General features: G+C 36.0%; 1 protein-coding gene across 1 annotated transcript in view; it reads left to right on the forward strand.

The window, feature by feature from the left end:
• The window catches only part of TOP2B (DNA topoisomerase II beta), a 59,967-nt gene that overhangs the window by 27,621 nt on the left and 15,971 nt on the right, over window positions 1-16,375 (forward strand). The window contains exons 21-28 of the mRNA XM_004704200.3: window positions 477-611; window positions 1,936-2,136; window positions 3,095-3,290; window positions 3,432-3,523; window positions 6,250-6,405; window positions 6,553-6,636; window positions 7,546-7,740; window positions 14,814-14,958. Of these exons, the coding sequence (XP_004704257.1) occupies window positions 477-611; window positions 1,936-2,136; window positions 3,095-3,290; window positions 3,432-3,523; window positions 6,250-6,405; window positions 6,553-6,636; window positions 7,546-7,740; window positions 14,814-14,958 (1,204 nt within the window). The remainder of the gene's footprint in view (window positions 1-476; window positions 612-1,935; window positions 2,137-3,094; window positions 3,291-3,431; window positions 3,524-6,249; window positions 6,406-6,552; window positions 6,637-7,545; window positions 7,741-14,813; window positions 14,959-16,375) is intronic.

Below are 16,375 nucleotides of genomic sequence, written 5' to 3' on the forward strand. Positions count from 1 at the left end.
AGTAAGCGAAGAGAAAAATGTTCAAAAAGCCACCATACAAATTCTTTTGAAAAGTTGGCAGGTAGTGAGTGGCAGTATGTTTGTGGTTCTGAGAAACAAGTCACTGTAGAACTTTTAGAAAGTTAGATTGGGTCCAGACTGCAGGAAACTTTCACTGTAATGCCTCAAGAAGCTTGAATTTAAAGATTTACTAATTTAGAGAAGAAGGAGGTATATAAGTAATGGGCTAAAATCATATTCTATGAAGATGAAGAAAAGTTTTGAGATTTGAGGGTGTCCAGATTATATAAACAAGAAGTAGTAAATTCAAGATTGATCAGCCATTTGGAGAGAGGAAATATATAAAGGATGAGAAATTCTGTTTATGTCATTGTAAATTTGTCATTATTGATAGTCATAGAGTTGGGGGCATTCAAAAGTGCTACTGACACTTAAAGAGAGAAATCAGAACTGTAAGTTATTTTATTTCTCTGCAGCTTCCAAACTACAAAAACTTTAAAGGGACAATTCAAGAACTTGGTCAAAACCAATATGCGGTTAGTGGTGAAATATTTGTGGTGGATAGAAACACGGTAGAGATTACAGAGCTTCCAGTTAGAACTTGGACACAGGTTAGTATAAACATTTGACCTTTCTATGAGGATTCTTTTGGGTAAGAATACAGGCATACTCTGTTTGTCTGTGCATCACTATATTGTGCTTCATAATTATGTTTTATTCAATTGAAGATTTGTGACAACCCTGAATCAAGCAAATCTCTTGGCGCCATTTTTTCAATAGCATGTGCTCACTTTGTGTCTCCAGGTTACAGTTTTGTTGCTTTTTAAATATTTCAAGCTTTTCATAATTATGTTGCACACTTAATAGACTACAATATTGTGTAGCTCCTATTTGTACTGGAAAGCCAAAACTCTGCATCTCATTTTATTACAGTACTTTTAGATTGTGGTAGTCTGGACCAGGACTGACTTAATATCTCTGAGCGTGTCTCTAGATTCCACCATCGTTTAGTCTAAGGCTGCATGGTGTTTTAAAATTCCTGTATACTTTGACCCTCTTAGTTGAATTTGTGCTTTGAATATTCAAATTGTAATTAAAAAGTATTAAACTTCTCTAAGTGAAGTAGAAAGGTCCCTGCTTGGCACTAATGGTTTACACTCCACTACTAACCTAAAGTTTGGTGATTGAAGCCCACCAGGTGGCACCACAGATGAAAGACCTGGCGATTTGTGCTGTAAAGAAAACAGTCAAGAACACCTTAAGGAGTGGTGCTATTCTGTAATACACCTGGTGGTTGCCATAAGTTAGAATTGACTCAATGGAATGAGTCTGGTTTAATCAGAATGATGCTAGCTCAGTACATTTGTTGGAGATACTACTTTTTGTATTCATTTAAAAATGAATAGAATAAAGTGTAAGGTGCAGTTGACTTTTGTTAGGAATCCTTATAAATATGGTCAATAAATTTCATGTCAACTAGTATCTGCTGTTAAAGATCTATTAGCCAACCTAATCTCTAGTCAATTTCAGTTGATATTTTATGTTCAGCAGCTTCTTCACCTTTGTTTAGAATAGGAACAGAGCAGCGCCATTACTTTATATGCCGCCTCTTTGAGATCCTCTCTGTTAATGTCTATAGTGGCTGGGCAAGGAGCCTTGGTGGCACAGTGGGCAAGGCCTTGGTTATTCATGGTTTAAGTTCAGTGGTTAGAACCCACCCTAAGGGGCAGTTCTACTCTATGTTTACAGGGTCACTGAGTCACGATTGGATGACAACACGTTTGGTGTTTCCGGTTTAGTGTCTAGCAGGAGATGGTAGAGGAGATAAGAGATTTATTCCTCTCTCACACCGGAACTGAGAATTTCAAAAGCTGTGTAGCATGTGGTAGGAGAGTATATCATGTAAAGAATGACTTGTTTTAAAATCTTTTGTAGGTATACAAAGAGCAGGTTTTAGAACCTATGCTAAATGGAACAGACAAAACACCAGCATTAATATCTGATTATAAAGAATATCATACTGATACAACTGTGAAATTTGTGGTGAAAATGACTGAAGAGAAACTTGCACAAGCAGAAGCTGCTGGATTGCACAAAGTCTTTAAACTTCAAACAACTCTTACTTGTAATTCCATGGTAATTTATTAGGTTTACAATTAATTTGACTTTTCTTGTATCTGTTCAGTTGTTGCTAATACCTTCATGATAGGAGTGGTTATATATAGTAAGCCTAAATGCATTTTCCTCTTGAAACGTGATAGAAATGAGAGTCACATAAATCTATGTGGAAAGTGTTTATTCGGTATATCTGCTGAAGAGTCTAGGAGTAAATTCCTTTCCCTCTATTATTAATCCTCTGGCCTTATTCCCAACTCTTTGTTTCTATATCTGGACTCGAGCCCAGAGCATACTTAATACCCTCACACGCTAAAAATGATGAGACAGATTGTTGCAGGATTTTCATATGCATTAGCCAATCTCATACATCTAGTCTTTATTAAAAGGTATGTGTGATTATCCAAGTTCCCTAATTTATTATCTCGAAGGTTAAAAAAAAGGAAACAAATGCAGTGATAGCACAGTGGCTAAGAAAAAGTACCACTATCTGCTCAGAAAGGGCTTTAAATGAAAGAGAAAAAGAGATGGGAAAGTTCCAAAAAACTTGTGGAACTTTGAGTGACTAAATTATAGAAATGGAATTTTAAAAAATATTGGAAAATAGAAATATGTTGAGCATATATGGGGGAGAGAACTTTAGATTGAACAAGTTTAGATAAGGAATATTTAAAATTTTACTCTGCATATGTTTTTCTTGCTGATGCTGTAACCATTTTAACGAACTTACTTTTTAACAACCTATTTTTCCTCTCAAATTTTTCCCTACTTTCTATATTATTATGGCCTTTGAAAATGTGAATTTATCATCTGTTTGGCAGTCATCCAAAGACTGTTTGCAAAATGTGCTTATGATTGTTTTTAGGGATACTCTTCAAATAATCATTTATTTTATTTATTTTTTAAATACTGTGGACACCATATGTTAAAATATCAATACTAGTTTAATGCAATTATATAAAATTTATGTTTTGTTTAGGTTCTCTTTGATCATATGGGATGTCTAAAGAAGTATGAGACTGTGCAAGACATCTTGAAAGAATTCTTTGATTTACGATTAAGTTACTATGGCTTACGGAAAGAGTGGCTTGTAGGAATGTTGGGAGCTGAATCTTCAAAGCTTAATAATCAGGCCCGTTTTATTTTAGAGAAGATACAAGGGAAAATTTCTATAGGTAAGATGTCATTTTTAAAAATTTTATTATTAATTGAAATGGAAAACTTTATTAATAGAAGACTTTTTTTGTGAGTAGAATATAAACAAATACAAGTTGAATCTCTTTTCTTGATCCTAACTTTATTTTTCCCTCACATAGAGAATAGGTCAAAGAAAGATTTGATTCAAATGTTAGTCCAGAGAGGTTATGAATCTGACCCAGTGAAAGCCTGGAAAGAAGCACAAGAAAAGGTAATCATTTGCAGAAAAAGACATTTAGAGAAGCTTTCAAAAGCATCTTCCAAAATAAAATCCTACCCCTAAATTTTAAATGTAGTACTGCTAAAGGTGCTGAGTTGTCTGCTCGGAGACTGAAGTCTTCTGTTTATCCACAGAACAGATACAGTGCAGGAATTTGCAGTGCACACCCACCACAAAGCACTTTGCCAGTGTGATTCAACCAGGGCCTGGAGAAATGACTCCAGGTGTGAGAAGGTAGCTCAGTCTCTTTGGCATTTTTTTCTGAGCCTGCCATTAAAGGGTGTCAGTTGTGGTGGTGGTTTTTGTGAGGTGCATGCATTCTATCTGGGAACCAGACTGTAGTGATTAGTTATTCCACATTGTTCAGTCTGGGGTCACACCATGGCATCCAGTCACTACTCACTCGGCCTGGTTTTGGTTGACACTGGGAACATTAGAGGTGCAATGGTCATTTATTACAGTATTTATAAATTACCCAGTAGATCTTCTGCCCCATGCTCAGGACTTTTGGCTAGAGATTTAAGCCTTAGGATTTCAGGTTAGAAATCTGATGTTAATTATTAACTAAGTTGTCCATTTCAGATCTTCCAAGTAGTAATATTGAGTGATTATACTATTGAAACTTTTCAATGTTCCCTCAAATGACATTAGTTTCTTCCTTTTTTATATTATTAAGTGAAAAAATTTAAAGGTAATATTATGTTTGAGAATACAAATGTAGAACAGTAAGAAAATTAGAAATGATTAAGGCTATCATCTTTTTAAAATAGTTGATTAGTGATATAACGTGAATTGAAACTTCTATACTTGTAAGTTCTCAATCATAATATTTTCATACTTTTCATCAAATTACATTAAAATGCTGCTTTTGCTTATATTAAGATTTTTCTTCCAATTTTGAAGTCAGTATATTGCCATATATTAAAGTGAGTGAAACTAGAATATATAATGCAGCACTTATATATTTAGAAATAGGCTTCCTTTCATCACTTAATTGAGGAAAATAGGGTAGGAAAAGGCAGACATTCAAAATTAGGATGATCCAAGCACTTTTCTCCCTTCCTGTGTTTAATTATACTCATATCTCAAATTTTTCAGACACTGATTTCCTTCTAATGTTACTAATATTTCTAGTATTATGACTGATTTAAGCCATAAGTTAAAAAATTAATTTGCTTAGTTTTAAAAGGTAAATGTGTCTAAAGTGTGAGAATAACTTTCCCATGGAAATAGACTCCCTGGGTAAACCTAGTGCTTGGTTGCTTTTCATTGTATTGACACCAACAAAAATTTCTCAGGATTTTGGTCATGTGTACATTTTGGAGATCTGAGCAACATAAAGACTGCTCTCCCTAAAGGGTATTATTATTTTTATATAATTGGGCATAAGAGTTAGAATTCAAAAGCCTATAATTAAAGAAGGATTTGTTTTGTCCTAAAATACGTTGGAATTATGTCATTGCAAATTTGAAAGGTTATGTATTTTAAAAATTTTCTGTGTTCTAAATCATACTCCCTGTTAGCAATGTACAATTATAGAACATTCATAATAATACTTCAGTGTGTGATCAAACCCTAGATCAAATTACTTTGAAACATGGTTCTAATAAGATTCTAAGACACTCATATTATTTTTAAAATAGCCTAACCATGTAAGAAAATTTGAAAATGGTAAAACTATTAATTTGCCATTAGATATATACAAAATTCTTAAACATCTTTCAGCTCAACAGATGCAGTCATTATTTGGCTAGTGCTGCATATTTGAATTTATAATTTGTTTATATAATGAAATATATTGCTTTGCAATTTTTATTCATATTTCTAAAATACATTAAAACTATATATTGTATATTTGCATCATTTTAATTAAATTTTTGATTAAATTGTAAGTTAATTTTTTCTTTCTTGGGGTACTAAAAGTGAACATATTTGTTTTATGGAGTATTGTGGCCAACTCAGACATTTTTAATTATCTGAGTGCCTTAAAAAATTAAGATGCAATTTTTATGTCAATGACTTGTTATTTTTGAAAAATGTAAGGATCTCACTTATAGTAAATTTTATTCACTGGATTTGAAATTGAGTATTCACTTAGGACTATTTTATTGCAGCGCTTTCTGTGAATAAAGACCTATGAATATGCTTTTTAAGTAGACCTGACAATTTTTAATCAAATTTTAAGTCATACTTAACCAACTCTTAAATTCTTAAGTGAAGTTTCTCTGAGTTCTCACATGAATAATCTTGCTTTAGAGCATTTTTATTGACTTCTTAGTAAGTGAATGTACCTTAGCATATCTATTACAACTGCAAACAGTCCTCATAGGTGATATTTATTCTGGGTTTTGAATTGTTAATTTACTCATCAGTATAAAAATTTGATAAGGTGCAAGGGTGTAAAGCATTAGTTTTACTCCATTAATTACAAGATGTGGAGTATTCTTATTTTATAATTTAGTGCCTGTGTAGAACAGTTAATTTTCATTGGGCAAGTAGGGACTGCATTTTAAAGATTTTACTGTGTGTCTTTAGAAAATTTGAACCTCTTACTGGAAATACATTTTTATAGGTAATTTTGCATATAATCTAAAAGAACCCCTGAAGATACAGAAATAAATTAGTAGCTTTGTAACATCTTTATTCTGTATTCAATAAAATTCAATATTGATTTGCTATTGTATAGGATGTTAATATAAAGTTTATTTTTTTTACAGGCTACGGAAGAGGAAGAAACACAAAACCAGCATGATGATAGTTCTTCTGACTCAGGCACTCCTTCAGGCCCTGATTTTAATTATATTTTAAATATGTCTCTATGGTGTCTTACTAAAGAAAAAGTTGATGAACTGATTAAACAGAGAGATGCCAAAGTATGAATTTTTGTGGGAAAATAATTTAAAACTATTTTTGTGTTGTTTATATCCTAGTTTTCTTTTTCAAAAATTTAGTATTTTATTTCTTCATAAATTTTAAAATTTGGGAATATTTAACCTGTACTGCTTTTTAATTGATTATAGGGACGAGAGGTCAATGATGTTAAAAGAAAATCTCCTTCAGATCTTTGGAAAGAGGATTTAGCAGCATTTGTTGAAGAACTGGATGTAGGTTAAGGCTATATTAAAATTATATTTTAAAGCATTTATGAAATAAGAATGAAAATTATTTTTACATGTTTAACTTTGTATGGGTTAATGTGCTCCATGAAGTTAAATAACTTGTTTAGAGAGGCAGTGTATGATTAAAGAGCCATTACTCCTCCTCTCTGGACCCATTTCATTATCTAGAAAATGGACATCAGAATTTTTAATGCCTAACATTTTCAATAAAATTAACGGTTGTTTCTCAAGGTAACGTAACTTGTAAGTTTAAGTGCCAAGGTTGATTTCTAGATCTGTCTGATTTCAAAGCTAATGTTATTTATATTATGCTATTATACAAAAATATATTTGAAAATATCTTTAAAGAAATGATAATAATGTTAGTTTTTCTTGTATCTCTGTACACCTAATATCTGAGGGAATTATTTTGTCAAAGGAATCTTTAGCATTAACCAGTATTCTCATTTATTTTTAACAATGAACTGCTTAAGTTCTATTTAGTTATATTGGTACTTTCAATTTTCATATTTTTGACCTTAATTTACATATTGAACCATCTCCATTTTTAAATTATAAGTTAAAGCAATAGAAAATAATATCTTCATAGTTGTTAATACAATCTTTTGTGTATGACTTAGGAGGATTCTGATAATACCATGTCATAAGAGGTCTTGGTTCCATGGTACACCTTAGGATACTAGGATTTGAAGGTGCCACATTACTTATTAAATTACTACTCCCTTGTATCACAATTTAGAAGCTCGCTAGACAAAATTGTTGTTGGATTAGATTGGATTAGGTTATTTGAAAGACAACTGTTTAATCAGTAAAACGAATTTTAGTTTCTTATGCACCACCGATCGGCTTTCTTAAAGAGTTACTTACATTTTCCTCCTCATAAATACCCTTCAGAAAGTGGAAGCGCAAGAACGGGAAGATATTCTGGCTGGAATGTCTGGAAAAGCAATCAAAGGTAAAGTCGGCAAACCTAAGGTGAAGAAGCTCCAGTTGGAAGAGACAATGCCCTCACCTTATGGTAGAAGAATAGTTCCTGAAATCACCGCTATGAAGGCTGATGCCAGCAAAAAGTTGCTGAAGAAGAAGAAGGTATGATGTGCCTTGGTTTAGCTCATTGGCATCTATCTCCATAATTATGTATATATGCATTATAATTATATAATTATAATTTTCCTGGGTGCTTAAATTTTATTTTGTTTCTAATATGAGAGGGCTTCAAAAAGTTTGTGAAAAAACTCCATATCTTTTCATTTTCCCCAAACCTTTTTGAAGCCTCTTTGTATTATTTGCTAGGAGCTCATATGGCAAGATGTTTCCAGTAGACATTGACGTTCTACTAATGTTAACTAGCCAGGCTGTTTCTCAGGCCACTCCAGAACCAGTTTTTTTCCTCCTCTCGGCTGTAGTATAATTCCTTACTCCCATTGTAAATAATAGTAACTAAGCTAACCATTAAACAAGGGTGTGGTCCAATTTATACCATCTACTAAGGTCAGAATTTAGTCTCATCTCATTCATGTTTGTTAGCAAATACTGCCTTCCAAAACAGGACCACAGGCATATGAAATCCAGATTTTTCATAAGTGTACATAAGATCCCTGGCTGGAAAGATAATATTATTAGTTAATTGGAAGGGCCATATTCATTGAGTTCACCAAGCATGATGTTTTTTTCCAGGGACTCTTCTCTCCTGATAACATATCCAATGGAAGGGCGGTCAAGTTTTGCCATTGTAAGGAGCAGTAGGCTCTATTTCTTCCAGAGCTGTTTGTTCTTTTGGCAATCCATGGCGCTTTCATATTCTTAGCCAGCATCATAATTCAAGTGCCTCAGTTCTTTTTTGTTCTTTCTTATTCAAAGTCCAACTTTCACATGCAAATGAGGCCATTGAAAATACCATGGCTATGTAGAGTTTGTTATAAGAGCTCTAAGAGCCCCCAATAAGATGCTTTATTAAAAAAAGAGAGAGGGAGAAAGAAAATGCCACTAGGCTTGGGGTCTTAAAGGCTTGAAGGTAAACAAGTGGCCATCTGGCTCAGAAGTAACAAAGTCCACATGGAAGAAGCACACCAGCCTGTGTGATCATGAGGTGTCGAAGGGATCAGGTATCCAGCATCATCAGAACAAAAAATCTTACCATAGTGAATGATGGGGGCAGTGCAGAGTGGAGACCCAAAGCCCATTTGTAGGCCATTGGAGATCCCCTTGAAGAGGGGTCTCGGGGAGGAGATGAGCCAGACAGGGTGCGATGTAGCAACAATAAAAAATACAACTTTCCTCTAGTTCCTAAATGCTTCCCTACCACCCTCTCCCCCCCCACCACCACCACTATCATGATCCAAATTCTACCTTACAAATCTTGCTAGACCAGAGGGTGTACACTGGTACAGATAATAATTGGAAACACAGGGAATCTATGTCAGATGATCCCTTCAGGACCAGTGGTGTGAGTGGTGATACTGGGAGTGTACAGGGAGGGTGGGTTGCAAAGGGGGAACTGATTACAAGGATCTACATGTGACCTCCTCCCTGGGGGACGGACAATAGAAAAGTGGGTAAAGGGAGACGGACAGGGCAAGATATGATAAAATAATAATTTATAAATTATCAAGGGCTCATGAGGGAGTGGGGAGTGGGGAGGAAGGGGAAAAATGAGGAGCTGATGCCAGGGGCTTAAGTAGAGAGTAAATGTTTTGAGAATGATGAGGGCAGTGAATGTACAAATGTGCTTTACACAGTTGATGCATATATGGATTGTGATAGTTGTATGAGCCCCTATTAAAATGATTGGAAAAAAAACCAAACTCAACCACCAAGTTAAAAAGAAAGTACCGCTAGGCTGAGGCATGCTTTAGTCCTCTAAGTAACATCCTTGCTTTTCAACACTTAAAAAAGAGTCTTGTGCAGAAAATTTACCTAATGCATTGTATCATTTGATCTCTCAATTGTTGCTTCCATGAGCATTGATTGTAGATCCAAGCAAGATCAAATCCTTGACACTTCAGTCTTTTCTCTCCATTTTGTCATGATGTTACCACCTATTGGTCCAATTAAAATAATTTTGGCTTTCTGTACATTGAGTTGTAATCCTTACTGAAGGCTACAAATCCTTGGTTTTACCAGCAAGTGCTTCAAGTTCTCTGCATATTGAAGGTTAATACGTATTCCCTTAATTCTGATGTGGAATTCTTCATATAACCCAACTTCTCAGCATGCAGATGGAATAAGTATGGTGAGAGCATACCCTGATGCACACCTTTCTTGATTGTTAACCATGCAGTATTTCTTTGTTTTATTTACACAACTGCCTTGAGCACAATAAAGTATTATGGAATTCCCATTTTCCTCAAGGGTATCCATAGTTTGTTTTGATCCACACAGTCAAATGCCTTTGCAAAGCAATAAAACACAAGTAAACATCTTTCTGGTATTGTCTGCTTTCAGCCAAGACCCACCTGACATGATAGCCTTTGCTCCACATCCTCTTCTGAATCTGTCAATATATGCTGCAAACATCGTTGAATGATTTTCAACAAAATATATTAATGGTATTGCTCTATAACTTGTGCATCATGGTGGGTCCCCTTTCTTTGGAATGGGGTCAGATATGGTTCTCTTCCTGTTAGTTGCCCAAGTAGCTTACTTCTAAATTTCTTGGTATAGTGTCTGTAGTGCTTCATCAGCTGGTTGAAAATTTCAGTTGGCATTTTATCAATTTCTGGAGCTTTGTTGCTGGCTGATACCTTTGGTATAGCTAGGACTTGATTCTTGATCATATAATTCCTCTTGACATGGTTGAATGTTGATTTGTTTTTTTGGTTCATTGACTGTATATTCTTTGCATCTTCTTTTGATGTTTGCTGTATCATTCAATATTTTACCCATAGACTTTCAGTATTTTAACTCAAGGTTTGAGTTTTCTCTTTAGTTCTTCCCATTGAAGATGTCCTGAGCTTGTTCTTTCTTGGTCTTAGCACATTTCATTATAATACTTTTTCTTCTCAAGTTGCCCTTTGAAATTTTCTGTTTAGTTCTTTCACTTCATCATTTCTTTAATGTGACCTAGCTACTCTACGAATATGAGCACATTTCAGAGTCTCTTTGGACATCCATGCAGATCTTGTCTTTTTAATGACCTTGTGCTTTCTTCATGTGTTACATACTTGATGTCATTCACAACTCATTAGATCTTCTGTCATTAGTGTTGAGTGCATTGAATCTGTTCTTAAGATGTTCTTGAAATTCAGGTGAGCTATACTTAACATCATACTTTGGCCTTGTGGACGTATTTTAATTTTCTTCACCTTCAACCTGAACTTACATAGGAGCAATTGATTATCTGTTCCACAGTCAACCTCTGGCCTTGTTTTAATTGGTGAAATTTAGCTTTTTCATTATCTGTTCCCATAAATGTGGTCATTTTCTGTGTATTCCACCTGGAAAAATTCACATGTCTAGTCGCTATTTGTGTTGCTGAAAAAGGTATTTGTGACGAAGTCATTGGTTTTGCAAAGTTGTGTCATGCAGATCTCCAGCTTCATTTCTATTATCAAGGTCATATTTTTCGACTACTTATTTTCCTTGTAGCTTCCAGATTTTGCATTTACCAATAATTATCAATGCAATAGAGAGGTTATTTTTTTCTGCATAGATTGATTTTTATACCCAGGAAATTAATGGAGAGCTTCAAAAAAGTCATGGAAACTTGAATCAATAGGTAAAAATTTTAAAATAATGGGATTTTCCCGCTAACTTTTGGAAACTCTTTTATATATGTCAAAATAAACCCCCGATCCAAAGTTACCACCATCAAGTTGATTTCAACTCAAAGTGACCCTATAGGACAGCATTGAATCGCCCCTGTGAGTTTCCAAGACTGTAATTGTAACTTTCTATGGGAGTAGAAAGCTTCGTCTTTTTGCCAAAGAGTGGCTAGTGGTTTCAGATTGCTTTCTTTGTGGTTAGCGGCCCAACACGTACCCCACTATGCCATCAGGGCTCCTTGTTTAGATCGCTATGTCCAATAACATATGCAGCTCTGGTGTTGCAGTGGCTATGTGTTTGGCTGCAACTGAAAGATTGGCAATTCCAAGTCTACCATCAACTCAGAGAGAAAGAGGTGGCAAAATCTGCATCCATTAATATTTACCATCTTGGAAACCCTATGGTTCAGTTCTGCTCTTTTTTCTAGGAGTCAGATTCAACTCAACAGCAGTGGATTTTAATTTTGGTCTATATCCAACAGGGTGTCCCTGAGTAGTATAGATGGTTAATGCAATTTACTTCTCGTCAAAAGGTTGGTGGTGTGAATCCACCCAGAGACACCTCAGATGAAAGGACCAACAGTCTACTTCTGATTCTGTTTCTGAAATAACAGCCATCCAAATCTCTAGGGAGCATAATTCTACTTTGACACACATGGGATTGTCCAGAGTTGGAATGGATTTGTGGGCAACTAGTTGGATTTACTGTGGTTATGCTCAACAGATAGTTGGAAATGATCAAGCTCAAACCAAACCCAGTACCATTGAGTTGATGCTGACTTATAGTGACCCTATCTATACAGTGTTTCAGAGACTATAAATCTTATGGACTCAGTTAGCCTCATCTTTTCCCCAGGTAGCCACTGGTGGTTTTGAACCACTGACCTTGTTGTTAGCAATCCAACGTATATCCAACAGCCACCAGGGCTCCATGGTTGAGAATGCCTATCTTTCTATCTCACTGCTGTGGAGTTGGGTTGGACTAATAGCGACCCTATAGCACAGTAGAACTTCCTCCATGAACTTCTGAGACTAACTCTTTATGGCAGGGGTCCTCAAACTTTTAAACGGGGCCAGTTCACTGTCTCTCAGACCGTTGAAGGGCCGGACTATAGTTTTAAAAAAACTATGTTTTTGTTTTTTTTTTAACACCTGCCAGGCCGGATAAATGTCCTCGGTGGGCCACATGTGACCCGCAGGCCTTAGTTTGAGGACCCCTGATTTATGGGAATAGAAAACCTCATGTTTCTTCCACAGAGAGGCTGGTGGTTTTGAACTGTTGGCCTTTCAGATAACAGCTCAAAGCATAACCGATTATGCCACTAAGGCTTCTACTTGGGAATGTAGCATCAATTTAATTAGAGCTGTAATGAGCCCAAGAACTAGTGTCAGAAATTTGAAAGTTATCTGAACAAAGCTAACACTTGAGGTAGAGGAGTCTTTTGATAGCAGAGAAAGCATTTTCCTTTACTGTTCTAATAAATGAGGTCTATTCTAATCTTTCCTACCACTTCCCCCAACAAAAACAGGTGTTCACTTACACATACATAGTTATTTTATCTTCAGGAAAATGGCTTTTCAAATGAGATATCTCTCAAGTGTCCCAAGAAATTTCCAAAGTTTGTGGGAAAATGGCATCAAATGATAATGGAACTTTTTCAAGAACTTTTTGAAGACTCCTTGTATTTCTCAGCACTCTTGTTCACCTTACAGAGTCTCTTTGAGTAATCACATTTAGGGTCAGAGCGTCATGTATTCAGTCATGTTTATGACTCCCAACTCTATGTCCCTACAAGAAAGTTTTTTTGTTTTTTTTAATCATTTCAGCCTACAAGAAAATATTTTGAGGAGTTGTCAGGATCAGATAGCCAACTGAACCTGCAATGCTCCTCAAACTGTCATATCTGACCCTGGACAATTTATCCTAATTTTCAGACCTGCTTTTCTACCTCCGTTCCTTTTGTCATTTAACGGTCATCACTATCAAACAAAAAACCTGGGAGTTTTCTTATTTAATCAGCAACTAAATGCTATTGACTTCCTACTAAGTAATTTCAAAATCCATTCCCTGTGTGAGTTTGGTCCCCAGTGAAACTGCCTTAAAGCAAAACCCAACAAAACCCCAAACCTACTGCCACTGAGTCCGTTGTGATTGATAACAACCCTAATGGGCAGAGTAGGGTATCAAATTCCTATCTTGGGGTTGGCAGCCAAGCACTTTAATCCCGCTGCCCCTGGGGCTCCTTCGTGACACTGCCTTAGCATGCCATGATTTTTCTCTGACGTTTAACTCATCACCTTGTTCTCATCATCTACTCATGATTTTTAAGTCTCTGTACGTCAACCCCCCCAGCCTTATATTTTTACCAAAGCATTATTTCCAAAAAAGTAAATTACTATTCAAATGTCTAAGAACTTTGATTCCTCACTCACTCACTGCCGATAGAAAATGATTTAGTCCCTACAGACCTTCATCTTTTCTTCTCTGGCTAGTGTTCATACGCACACATCCTTAGTCTTACCAGACTTAATAGTTCTTTGAACATAGTGTGATGTACCAGGTCTCTCTGCCTTCCTGGTGGGGTGCTCTTCCCTCCTTTCTCCTCACCTGTAAACTTTGGAGATTTCTTTAAAATCTACTTATAAAGGACTACCCTGTGGAACTCTTCCTGGCCATACTCTAGGCAGAATTGTCCAGTTTTCCCATGGGCCACTACTACACCTTCATCTATACTTGTTATTTGTATTATAGCTTGTCTTTGTGCCTTTCTTTAAAAAAACAAAAACAAAAACTAGTTTAAGATCACAGAAGAGCTTCTGGTTGGTACATATGGCTAAGTGGTTCAACTACTAGCTGAATAGTTGGAAGTTCAAAAGCATCTACTGGTGCCTGGTGCCTCAGAAGACAGTCCTGGTGATTTAGCTTCCTAAAGGTCACAGCTCACACAGACTTATCATTAGTCGGACTTAATTCAATGGCAGTTAGCAAGAACAAAGTCAAAGAACTCAATGGCCAGCTGTGTGTGCCATGTGTTTATTTTTTCTCCAATAGTTTAAAGACTTTTCCTGCTATTTGAGGCTGGAGCAATAGGGATTTATTTCCAAATATACCTTAGTATGTACAATTATTCGTCTAAAAAGTCACATTGATATTTTTATGGCCACTTTTTTGTAGCTGTCACTTTATTGGGTGTACCAGCTTATAGTTGTAAACAAATGTCCTTTGCTACAGATAAGTAAAATAAAGTAAAAATTTATCTGATTAAAGTCTTCTGTAGGTCTTTAATAGAGTCATTTAAAGATTTAAAAATCTGATTTCTATTAGTTAGAAATATCGTCCTAAAATATGTGGTGATGGTTTAATTCTTATTTATTTTTGGTTGTCTTTTTAATATGTAGGGTGATCCTGATACTACAACAGTAAAAGTAGAGTTTGATGAAGAATTCAGTGGAACACCTATAGAAGGGACAGGAGAAGAGGTATTGACTCCATCAGCTCCCATGGTTAAAGGTCCAAAACCCAAAAGAGAGAAAAAGGAGCCTGGTAAGGAATTGTTATAAAGTTGCTTTTTGGTTTTTCTTTTGAGAAAAACTATGTAGAAGGTATTAGAGTTCTTTAAATTGGATTTTCCCTGTAGTACTTGAAATAAGACCTTCCATTTTCTTGAATATTTATTTTTATAATGAGTTATTCATTTTAACCCACCATGCCTTCATTTGAACAAGCACAGATGTATCCTCTCACAGTTTATGGTGCCAGCGTCTAAGTTAAGAGTGCCTCCTCTAGGTGGCGGTTTCACTTTCTGTTCGTCTTTGTCTTCTTGCAGTATCTGTAGACTAGGCATGCTTCTTGGCAGCAATCTTCCCTTTAATCTAGAAGTTTCAGTGCACAGGCCCCAAGGCCAAAGACTATACTCCACTCCTGGCTATTCTTTTTATTGTGAATTGGGTGAAGGATTGCAGAGCAGTTTTCAGTGAATACACATTTTGTTTTATCTCATTGATCTCAGTCCCCACAATGTAACATCACTTATTCTGCTGCTTCCATGTGGTTCCTTTCCCCCTTTCTTCTCCTTCCTAACCCTTCTAAGCTTTGTTCTTGGGTAAATGCTGTCTTTTTAATCTCAAATGATTGAGTTTTGAAGGTAAGTGCACTTCACTGGTAGTATTGTTCTCTTTATACACTTGTCTATTTTGTAGGTAAACATTGACTGACAATAGTGCATTCATTTCCAGACTTAAAGGATGACTAAGGGTCATAGTTGTAGGTCTTCCACCAGCTTTTATCTGACCAGTAAGCCTGGTGTCATTTATGGTTTTGAGTTTTGTTCCACATTTTTCTCCCATTCTGCCCAGGACTTTCTAATGTGATCCCTTTCTGAGCAGTTGGTGGTAACCTGGCACCCTGTAGTGCTTCTCTCTCAGGGTTGTGGAAACTGGTGATTTGTTTCAAATTAGTCCTTCAGTAGCTGGTCAGGAGCTTTTAAATCTCTACTACCTACTTAACCAAAGTTGGGTAAACATTGCCTTTGTGGACTAACTTCACTGCCATAGGCTTGATTCAAATTCACAGCACCCTCTATAGGGTTTCTGAGACTAAATTTTCTTGAGTACATAGCCTCATCTTTCTCTCATAGATCAGTGGTAGTTGGGGATGCCAACTCTGAAGTTAATGGCCCAACATCAAACCCGCAGCACCACCTAGCTTTGTGTCTATGCCATGCCAATTGACCTCAATGTCCCCTGAGACTATAATCCTTAGCCCCTAGGCTCAGCGACTCATTCCTTTAGGATATTTGGCTATATCTAAGAAGTTTTCATAACTTTGCCTCCATGTGTCTCTCCACTTTTATGGATATATTTGCTGCAAAAGTAAATGCACACTCAAACACCAAAGGCGGGGAGAAAAATCATATCCTCATCAATGAGGGTGGCGCGTGATGGGGACCCAATGCCCATCT

Source organism: Echinops telfairi, unplaced genomic scaffold (genome assembly GCF_000313985.2).
Source record: "Echinops telfairi isolate 266 unplaced genomic scaffold, ASM31398v2 ScPeMD7_7420;HRSCAF=8458, whole genome shotgun sequence".
NCBI classification, from domain to species: Eukaryota; Metazoa; Chordata; class Mammalia; order Afrosoricida; family Tenrecidae; genus Echinops; species Echinops telfairi.